General features: G+C 40.9%; 2 protein-coding genes across 3 annotated transcripts; one reads left to right on the top strand and one right to left on the bottom strand.

Moving 5' to 3' along the window:
• Positions 1-390: 390 nt before the first annotated feature.
• On the bottom strand, positions 391-5,150 carry rpl32 (ribosomal protein L32). The gene is made up of 4 exons (XM_071920795.2): positions 5,038-5,150; positions 4,147-4,247; positions 3,851-4,032; positions 391-560 (listed from the first exon to the last, which is right to left on the bottom strand). The coding sequence occupies exons 2-4, from the start codon at positions 4,240-4,242 to the stop codon at positions 431-433; spliced, it is 408 nt and encodes a 135-aa protein (XP_071776896.1). The 5' UTR covers positions 4,243-4,247; positions 5,038-5,150; the 3' UTR covers positions 391-430.
• Positions 5,151-5,364: 214 nt separating this feature from the next.
• On the top strand, positions 5,365-11,067 carry ssuh2rs1 (ssu-2 homolog, related sequence 1). Of its 2 annotated transcripts, XM_071920786.2 has the most exons (14): positions 5,365-5,519; positions 5,638-5,670; positions 5,770-5,831; positions 6,453-6,557; positions 6,762-6,837; positions 7,102-7,231; positions 8,110-8,170; positions 8,289-8,410; positions 8,537-8,599; positions 8,697-8,779; positions 8,911-9,003; positions 9,173-9,278; positions 10,253-10,360; positions 10,532-11,067. In XM_071920786.2, exons 2-14 carry the CDS (start codon positions 5,648-5,650, stop codon positions 10,670-10,672), a joined length of 1,173 nt encoding a protein of 390 aa, XP_071776887.2. In that variant the 5' UTR covers positions 5,365-5,519; positions 5,638-5,647; the 3' UTR covers positions 10,673-11,067. The 2 variants fall into 2 exon arrangements, with proteins under 2 accessions (XP_071776887.2, XP_071776888.2); XM_071920787.2 differs by lacking the exons at positions 5,365-5,519; positions 5,638-5,670; positions 5,770-5,831 and adding an exon at positions 6,099-6,227.
• The last annotated feature ends 92 nt before the right edge of the window (positions 11,068-11,159 follow it).

The raw sequence follows: 11,159 nt of genomic DNA, 5'->3' as shown, positions 1-11,159 counted from the left end.
ATGTTTCATTATAACTGTACCCTTATTCACATCTTTGAGGGAAAACCGTGTCAACACAAAGCTCTCTGGGTTCCCTCCATTTACGATACGGGTCAAGACTCTTCCTTCAGGCGTCTTGCCCCTTTTGTTCCGTTCCAACATCCGGTCATCTGGAAGGAGCTGAGGAATAACCCCCTTTACCTGAGGGAGAATACAACTGGCTTTGGTGCAATCGATGTAGACACTAGTTCTTGTCTGAGTATTTCCTTACTACTTTCATGCCTGTGCAACATACGAAAATACCTCTGTCAAAACTACTCTGGCCAAATTGGACTACCAATTAAATCCCCAGCGACTGCTAAACCCAAGAATGGCAAACACGGAATAAAACAAAACAATTTACGAACCAAGTTCCATTTTTAAAGAGATTTTTATTGTGAAAATAGGCAGATCACTCGTTCTCCTCGCTCCTGAGCCGGGCGTTGGGGTTGGTGATCTTGATGGCCAGCTGAGCTGCCCTCTCCACAATCAGCTTCCTGTTCTTGGAGGAGACGTTGTGGGCGATCTCAGCACAGTGGGTCCTACACAGAGGCAAAGAGAAGGACGTTAAAAAAAACATTACAGCATGTTTTAATAAATTCAATGCTTTCAGACATTGAGAGTGACAAGTTTAAATTGAGAGGACAAATTTAGTTGAGAGGTAGAGAAACACTGAAATATCCAAGTTACTCCAATTCTTTTTGGCAGCGACATCTTCACAATAAACCTACAACGCCCATATACAGTACAAGTGTAAATGATCTGAGCTCAGTTTGATCCAGATTTGCAAAACCATATCCATTTAAAACCTTGTTTTTTCCTTTAATGTAGTCTTTAAAAAAAGCAGCAAGTAGTATAACAATCAGTTCAACAACACTTCACAGAAACCAGTAAGATGCATACACACCTGCAGATAAAGCTATAGGTCTTCCGCCGAGTTATAAATTGAAATCTAGCTTGTTATCCACTACCGTCCCAACAAACGTAGACAGGGCTCAATAAGTTCTACAATCCTCTGGCAGCATTAGTATTATTAGGAGGGTTTCACTGACCATAATTGTGACCAGACAGCCTCAAACCTCAATGTCTAAGAAATTAGCATGCAAGTGATTTCTCTGACCACCCTGATAATCCTAGCCAGAATTGGCAATTAATTTGCGGTGACATCTTATTAATTTTAGCTAAACACCATTGTCTTCTAGCAAAGTTCTGTGGACGCAGGTAACATACTTGATTTCAGCCATCTAGATAGTGAAAGTATGATTTCATAAGCAATCCATTACAATCCAACAGATGAGTTCCTATGCGCAGCCTTTAGCGGCTATGTGACAAAACCTGTGACAGCAGAGCTACAGTTTTAACCAATACTGCTTGTGATTTGGTGTTAAAACATTTTGAGTCAACTGTTGCCAGGGAAAAAACACTTGGCTCTTCTGTGAGACATGCATTAAACCAAAATGAAGCCACAATGTTTATGCTACATAGTAATATAATGGCTCATTAACAAAGCACACATTTGCTTTGTGAAAGTAGCCAAACTATTATCACTCAGCCGTGGTCTCATGGAACCGAATGTGTCCTGTAGATGTGGAGGGTGGGGCTAATTTTGGTTGAGACCTGGGACCGCTCCTGGGTTCATTACAGGATCAGTTCCAGTAGGTGTCACAGTTTAACAACGGCTCTTACCTGGATATTTCTATCATATGATCAACTGTGCTGTAACGGCTTTTTTTTTTTTTTTTATTAAACAGGCTGTGCACTGAGGCCAGATGATGAATTTTCAGTTTATCTAAAAATTCCCAACAGTGGGGGCCACAACAGCTAAAGACCACAGTAGCCATACTTCAGTCTCACAAAGGCTCTGGCCATTAGAGATCTGGTAGACCACATTCAATAAGCCTCTGAGTACAGAGCACCAGGAAGAGCGCTAGATACAGGATCTGTCAATCCAACAGACAATGACCAGTCATTAGGATGAACTGCTTGCCATGTCCATCTAGCTTTGACCGATGTGGAGACAATACATTTAAGTCACAGGTTCTCAGTCACAGGTAACAGGTCCCTTTTAGCAGGTGATGTGTTGAACTTCCTCAGTCTTTCAAACAGTCTACACCATCAATACCACAAAAACTTTTAGGTCTCTGAACTCTTGTTTCAATGGTGAGCCTCATTTTGAGGGGAAAAAAGGCTAAAACACCTCCAGAGAACGATCAATGTCACCAAGTTTGGGGTCAAGTAGATTAATGAGTAAAAACATCTTAACTGGGGCCGGTCTCACGAAGCAAGATTAGTGGGTTAGTGAGCTAACTTTGGGCTTAACTGGCTTTTCAGTCTCACGACGGTGGCTCACTGTTGAGCTGGGAACATCACCATGGTAACTTGGGCCGCACAGCTAGCCTGCTCTGGGGAAGGTTATGTTCAGGCTATCGCATCCAAACATTAAAACCCCGCCTCCTCACTAATCAACTCTGGAAAAATGGCATCACCTTGGACTTAGGTGCACAGACAGAAGGGCTCTTTGCAGGGAAACCATTCGCTTTCCCTGATGATTTATTATATAAGAGATATAATAAATTGCGTCTCCAGGCGATTTGCCCACTCCGGCTACAAAAGAGGGCTTCGTCAAATAGCAGGTAGCTTACATTATTTGACTGCAGTTATCAATAGATTGCATCCGTTTCCTCATCAGCTCAGCCCTGGGGAACATGAGACCGACTTTGTGTGAATAGAAGATCTTTTCAAAGCCTCAATTTGACGACAATATTGTATCAATGAAAAATATTCCCACTGTGCCTTAATGACGGCACTATGATATGCCCATTTATTTATTCATTTACACCATTTGCAATTTTCCTCCAGCAATCCTCTCTGGCTTTGGCAGCAGTGTTACTTTTCACTGTTCATGATTTTGTATTGCTCGTGTTTATTCATTATAACAGTTTATTCTTTAGAGAAGAACATGAATGTTAGTAATGAATTTCCCCCCCATACTTCCCACTTCTACGGTGTACTTAATGTGCTGAAATTGACAGATGTTTACGTAACCCCACAATTGTTTAGTCTACTCCTTTAGCTTTTGTTGTTGTCTATTTTTTCCTGGTATTTTTATGTTCAAGTTGCGTGCTTATATTTAAATTCCTTGCTGAATCCAATTACTTTTGCTGCTGCAATGACCTAATTTCCTCACAGAGATCCATAAAATGTCATCTCATCTTACATAAACTGCTCTGAATGCTCTCCATGTTGCAAACAAAACACCACCCCTTTTGTAAATGCACTCATAGCTGGATTAGAAAACCTTGGGTTGACAGAGGGAGTTGATAACCAACTTTGTGAGACCAGTTTGCCGGGATCACCGTCGTTAGGTTTTTGTGTAGCCAGCTATCACAAAGATACCCTATGTTAAAATTCCTTTGTGAGACAGGTCCCTGCCCCTGTAAAGCCCCATTACCTGCCATAAGAAGCTTGCTGAGTCTCATGATTGTGACCATTGGGCCTTGTTTTGTTCAAAGTCCAGTGTGACTATTGGAAAAACTATCAGTCAGATTTGTTTCTAACTGATTAGAGGCTCTAAATGAAGATGGTTTGACATTTTAGAGACACTTCTGTGTACTTACTGATCAGGGCTAACTCTCAACCTTTTAGTCCTGAATGAATCCTGGGTTGATGAGTTATTTTCATCTGATGAGAAAATAACTCATCAGATGAGAGTTACTACCATAACCAATGACAAAGTCAACACAGCTACTTCAGCACTGCAAAGGTGTGATCTTGTCTTATTGTCCATATATTGAAACTTATCTACTTGAAAGTAAACGCAAACACAACTTACTTGTTGCTCATCATCAGGACCTCGAGCTCCTTGATGTTGTGCACCAGGAACTTCTTGAAGCCACTGGGCAGCATGTACTTTGTCTTCTTGTTGCTACCATAACCAATGTTGGGCATCAGCATCTGACCCTTGAACCGCCTGCGAACCCTGTTGTCAATACCTCTGGGCTTACGCCAGTTTTTCTGTTGGGAGTTAAGAAAATGATGTTCAGGCACTTATCACTTGCATTTCTCCTTCGCAAGTAAAATCAATTATGTCACACTGTGCTGTGCATCTTGCATCATACAGACACTTACCGCAATCTTGACATATCTGTCAGACTGGTGACGAATAAACTTCTTGGTTCGTTTTTTGACAATCTTAGGCTTCGTTAGGGGCCTGAGGGCTGCCATGGTGACTGAGGACAGAAGAACAACAACAGTCAGGTACCATTAACATTACATGATCAAGTCAGTTGAAGGGCTGCAGCACTATACCAGAATGTGGCATTCAAAGCAAGGAATTATCAACATCAATCATATTTGTCGACTTGCTAAACGAGTTGACGAATATCAGGAAGGGGAGGGAAGTGTGGGTGCTGTTGAGGTAGACTACTTGATGAATGGTTGTCTCACTCGGGAATAGCCTTATAAGAGATACAACTCATGAAGGACAGCAGCTCAAGTAGAGACTGCCAGGGAACGTATAAGGATCCTACTAAAAACCAATAAGTCTATATCCATCTGCTGCGGAGTGAACAGCTACGTAAACGCGGTGATCAACGTCAGCCAAGTCAATGTTTAGCTAGCTAGCTAGCCATGCTAATGTTCTTCAAACGCTCCGCTGAGTCTTTAGCTGCACGGACTGCAGTAACGTAACCGTTTGCGGAATTATACATTTGTGAAACGTCCACCTATAGACAGACATTTGCTAGCCCGAATTTCATAATATCCAAGTATAAGCCACGCTCTAAAGCAGGCCTTCACTCAATACTACAACCATCACGGGAAGAAACATGGTAACCGAGAGCAAGCCGCTCTCAGACAGCACCTCGCTCCAAACTGCGATAATGCAGTGGGCACAAAACGACAAAATGGCCAATTTAACACCGTGTGCATAGAGTAGACAATTATGAGTGATAACGTCGTGCTTTTATATTTGGATAATGTGTTTAAACGCGAGGATGAACATAGATTGCGTTCACTCACCCGCCGATGTAATCCAAAGAGGGACTCTTGCGACGGCGGAAGGAAAGAAAAGGACTTCCGAGAGTGCTGCAATGGCTTATGGGTAGTGTATTTTCTGGACAACTACTGTATGGAAATTGATAAGATGTGTCTTGGATTCCTGGATTTTACACGTTTTACTCAAAAAACAACAACAACAACAACGATTAAATAGTATCAAAATAACAACAATACCGTAATGTTTGTTGTTGTTTATTGTGTTGTTTTCTGGTGTTATAAGGTGCACACACCACACCCAAAGCGGAATTTGACAGATGTGCGCACTTCCTGGACTATTATAGCGTGTTGTGATTGCTCAAACTTACATTAATATCTTTACAGCTCGTGTATCGCGGGGTGGCCTGGTAGCCCAACACCACAAAGTGAAAGTGTTTCTAATATCCAACTCTAAAGAGGACGCATATAACTGAGAAAATCTACAGGATATGGGCGGAGTATAAAAAGTAAATGATCTACCTTTTTGTCACATGATTTCTGCTTTTGATTTAGTCGAGCGTTTCAAGATTGTCTCTTATTTAATACTAACCTTCTTTATATTTTTTGTGTCGAATTATTTTTCAGCTGGTGGAAAATGGAACATAAACCACTCGCAAGGTGAGCTTTGCTTTATGTTTTTTGGGGGGGTTCATACTCCAAACTAAGTATAGTGTCTTGTTTTATGTTTCACGGCCTGTTGTTTCCCGTTACTTGCAGTGGTCACGATTTTTACGGAGCGACGAATCAGGGTTACATACCTACCGCAGAGGGGGCACCTGGTAGGTCCCATAAATATTTTTATTATTACATTGAACTTGAAGCCATGTTGCTATAACATTCATATTATCACATGTAATACTCTATACCATGCTTCAGTGGTCTCACATATCACACACACACACACACACACACACACACACACACACACACACCTTGACACACACGCGCACACACGAACGACCATTCTTGAAGTTATACTATTTTCGTGACGTCATTTTCTACGTGCAGGTGAGCTTGTGAGCTTGACAGCGCTGCTCGCTCTGGCACTGTCAGTAGACTACTCACTTGTGTGGACTAGTAGACTGAATTGAATGTTTGTCAGGAGACAGGGACTTTAGTCTAGCTTTGCTGTGTAGTAAAACATTTCTAGATGTCTGATCACATGGAGGGACAAGGTAAGTCACTTTTAGTCTTGGTCTTTCATGTAAAGTCTAATTAGCACGTTACACTTTAGGAAGACAAAGAAACAGCAGTATTGTCTGTTAGATTGAACAGTGGACAGCAGGGCAAGTGTTTTTGATATGTTCACTGTGTTATGTGTTATTTTACAAGATTTTTTACAAGATACAAGAACCCCAGTGCATTTCTACCACTGAACTGGTTTGTCTGGTTTATTTCAGCAATGTTTGCCCCACCCACAGCCGAGTCCCACGGCCCCAGCGCTCCTCCGGCCAGCATGTTTGACAGTGTGCCTGGCTATGAAGGAACAGTGGCTGGAGGAGGAGGTACAGTATGCGGCTCTGAGTCCGTAGTGGTCCTGTTTGTCGCCACTGACAGCCTCTATGACACAGGATGTCCTCAAAATATTGTCAGATTTTAAAAAGTCTTGTGAAACACAGTGATTTCTCTGATGACTAAGCAATGATTTGATGAGTTATGTCGATCTAAACTTTCGTCATGCCTAAAATTGCCTAACTAATCTACTGTAGGTGGATTCCTGCCTCCTCCCATGCCTGCCTACCCAGTTCCTCAGCCTGAACCCGGACCTTCACAACCACACTGGAAGTAAGGCTTGCTTTTTTGAATTGACTGCAGCAAACACTGCAAAAGGTTTGGATATGTTTTAAGGCACGTACTATGCAACCGCGACATCCTGGGTTCAAATCGGTTCAAATCCGACCTGGGAACTTTGTTGCATGTCATCCCCCTCTCTCTTCCCCCTTTCCTGTCTCTCTCAACTGTCCTGTCTAATAAAGCAGAAATGAAAACACACTGTGCATCCGCTTTGACTTCCTCGTGGGATATAACACACACATCTTTGTCTCACAGCATCCCATCAATAACTGAAGACACTGCCCGGGGGGCCTTTGTCCTGTTTGCCTCCAGTAAGTGCTGCTACAATTCAGCACCAGCGAAGGACGGTGTGATAACCAACATGGAGGCGTTTAATACATACAGGGTGAGAGGAAGCACTTTATCCAAATGCTATAAAGTCAGGACACCAAGTTTGTTTCCATCTACATTATAGAATAGAACAGAATATACTTTATTGTCCCAGAAGGGAAATTTGTCTCGGGCACAATGCTGCATACAGTTGCTCCATATAAAAGACACATTAAACAAGACAACATAACAAGACACATTAAGACAGTAAAGCAATTATAAGTTATCTGTGCAAGGTATCACAATGTCTGTCAAGAGGCAACACATTTGATCACAATAAAGTGCTGTGCAGTCGTAGTAAAAGATTATCAATAATATATAGTCCATTTGCATCAAGTGTCCACTGATAAGAAAATTTTAAGTGTTTACAGTTGTGGCACACCCTCACAGTTCATATTCTGAGGAGAGGATATGTTGTGGGTCCTCGAGAATTTTGTGTGCTTGCTTTATGACAGCTTGCTCGTAGAGGGACTGAATGGGCTCGAAGTCCTTGTTTCCTTGTTTATTATGGTCAGCTGCCTTTGTTTCAAAGAGAATATTTGCAATTTACAAAATAGTAACACTGAATGGATGATGAATTTCAACGTTGCTGCATTAAATATCAAAAGCTAGTTTTCTTTAACTCCCCATGTTATACAGGAGTTCTTTTTTTAAGTCTTCTCAAAAATGGAGGGTGTGTGTGTGTGTGTGTGTGTGTGTGTGTGTGTGGGCGGGGTCAAGGCCTCAGAAAATTTTAGATGAAAGAATCATATTAGAAAGATTAAAAAAGGAGTCTGTTGTCTTTTTAGATGTTGAATAACTAAAGCAAACAACATTAAATCATTCAATATAAACCAGATTCAAGAAAATAACTTGTCTTGTGCATCATGAATTTTCTCCTCTGCTTTATCTCAGTATCGGCTGGAAACGTTTACTGAGTCAAGATCTACAGAGTGGAGCCAGGAGCCGTACAATGGTATGTTATTATTCCCTAGTGTATCATTGAGTTTAATCTTTTCTCTTCTGCTGTCAGTCAGCTGTTGAGCATGACTGACTGCTCAGCACCAATTGAATATGTTGTTTTCTTGGATCAGGCCAACCAGTCGACGCCTACTCCCAGCCACCTCCAGGGCCTTGGGATATTCCTGCTAAAACCCCCAGTTTCTTTCAGGATGGCAAGCAGGTTGTCAAGGTTCCCTACACGTCATCTGTGAAGGTAAATCCTCATTAGAGCACTAATATGTAAAATATGTTTGGAGAAAAAAAAATAGTACTTTCATACTTCATTGCTATTGATATTGGTTTTTGCCATTTTTCCTGATGAGTACCATTTCATCTACAGAACTGCCATCTGTGTTTGGGGATGGGGAGAAATCCTTGCAAAGATTGTTCTGGTGCTGGTAATGTAAGTAATTTTCACAGGCTTCATCAGAGGTTGCTTTGGGACCTGTACAGAGTTCATCTGATCATCCTGTCATTTCTGTGTTTTCTTGCCCCGTCAGAAAGTTTGTTGGGTGTGCAATGGATCTGGTTATCGCCACGGAGACGATCGATGCAGCCACTGTAATGGCAGAGGGAGAGAGAAGTAAGTATTCTCTCATTGCATAACAATAAATTTCCAGCAAAATAATAGGGACAATAAATATAATACGTTTATTATACAATATGTAGTTTCTGAACAGTTGCTGACAGTCATGTGACATTATTCTGTTACAGTTGCAGCCACTGTCATGGCCAAGGAGCAAAGCAGTGTGGGACGTGCCGTGGAAAACGACAGCTTTTGGTCTACATCAACCTCACTGTGAAATGGTGCAGTTTCCTCATCATGGTTTTATTCAAGAATATCAAACATGACTAATGCGATGACTAGTCTTTCCTTACAAATCTGAAGGTCATCTGCCTTTATAGTGGCTTGTCATTGTTAATTATAATTGTTGTAAAGTTAAACATGATGTTTTCTGTATGCATATTTGTCCAGGACTAATAACCAGGACAACTATGTTGTGGAACAGTCAAGTGGACTTCAGGTGGCCAACCTTAGCAAGGTGTCTGGCAAGGAGCTGTTCAGGGACTCTCAGTACATGGTAAAAGACCTATTTATGGGGGAGGGTCATGCTTTTTTATTTTCAGCAGGTGAATCGCATGTATAAAACTGTTTAGGTTCAGAGAACATGCACAGCAATATTTATAGAATCAAAAATATTTGTTAGACAAGTCCAGAGGTTGTGGGTGTTCAGGATCTTAGGATGGCATAACCTGTATTTAAGCCTATAGCCTATAGCCTATATGTTATGGTAAATGTGAGGAAATGGTAAATGTATACATTTACCGGAAAATGTGTGGGCGGGGCGGTAAATATGTACACTTCCCAAGGTAAATCTGGTAATTGTGGACATTTGCTGGTTAATGTGAGTGGAAAATGCTAGTCACAGTAGTGCGAGGCGCTGTCATACTCTTGTCACTACCAGGTAACTACATTTTGTTGTGGGTACAACGTACCACATGGCCAAATTACCTCTTCTGATTGGCTTCTGTGAGATCTGTGAGGCGCGGGACATTCATTAATGTAGCCAAACATTACACATTCTCCTGGTTGATCCGCATCACAAGCTGAGGATGGAGTGCATCTGAGGCCAATTTTACTATTATTTTTTTCCATATTTTCGGTCGACATCCTAATATGGATATGGATAATATGTCAGCAGAGCATTCAATGACTGTGAAAGACCCTTGCATTACTGTGACTAGCATTTTCCACTCACATTAACCGGCAAATGTAGTCTACATATTTTCCAGATTTCCATGGGAAATGTGTAGTCTACATTTACAAACTCTGTGGTAAATATACACATTTACGTAACATACACACAGATATATACCTCTGACCTTACATTCAGTGGTCAGAATTCCACTAAAATCCTTCTATGCCAACCCCTCTCAATAAATAGTACACAGCTCCTGTGATCCTGATTGATCCAGCAGCCAATAAACAATGTCTTTAAAATACGGATGGTGATTTTGCATCATTAAATGTTATTTTTCTGATTACCCTGTGAAGGTATACCCAGTGATGGGCTTCCCGGACCCTGCAGTGGTGCGTTCTGCAGAGCGCCTTGTCAGTGAACACCAGGGAAAATACTCCCGGACATCACGCATTCTGCAACAGGTAAAGGTGCTTTTCTCAACTCCAAAATGACCACTTAGTGTTTTGTTAATGTCATAATATTCTATATATGATGTTACTTGTGGTCAAAGTTTAAATTTGTGTTTGACATTGACATTTTTTTAAATTCAGAAAATCTCTGCAACATTCACTGATTTCTTTCTTTGTCTCTAGCGTCAAACCATAGAGTTGATCCCCATCACCAAGGTGACCTACATGTGGAAAGGGAGCTCACACATTTACTTTGTTTATGGGAATGAGTTCAAAGTTAGTGCGGATGATTATCCAGCTACTTGTTGCTGCACTGTAATGTAACTGGTGGTTATAAAGTCTTTTTGCAGAATGGCATGTCATCCTTCGGTGTATGCATGCACAACAGAAAGAAACGCATAGAGGCAATATAGCCTATCATCATATTATACTGCTTGAAACTAAGCCTTATATTTTTGCTCTTATATGGCAATAGTGATTATTTCCCCATGTCAATAAAATCAGCTATTTGAGCCTTTTATTTTTGCTGTCACATACATGTCAATAAAATCTACTATTTTAAACTATCTTATATTTTTGCTTGGCAGCAGTGATTGTTTTTCTATGTCCATGTCAGTGAAAATCTACTTAATGATAAAAAATGTATGCACATGCAAGAACAAATGTATTATACTTGTTTACTAATACTTGTTTTGTAATAATTCAACTATTTTAATAAATTACATTTCGTAATGTTTTGTTGTGGAATAACTGCGTCATTAAAAGTGGACTGTCGCTGAATTAATGACGTGAAGAACGTGTTCGCCATAAT

This window comes from Centroberyx gerrardi, chromosome 14 (assembly GCF_048128805.1).
Source record: "Centroberyx gerrardi isolate f3 chromosome 14, fCenGer3.hap1.cur.20231027, whole genome shotgun sequence".
NCBI lineage: Eukaryota > Metazoa > Chordata > Actinopteri > Beryciformes > Berycidae > Centroberyx > Centroberyx gerrardi.
This window is presented reverse-complemented; position numbering and strand designations above follow the sequence as displayed.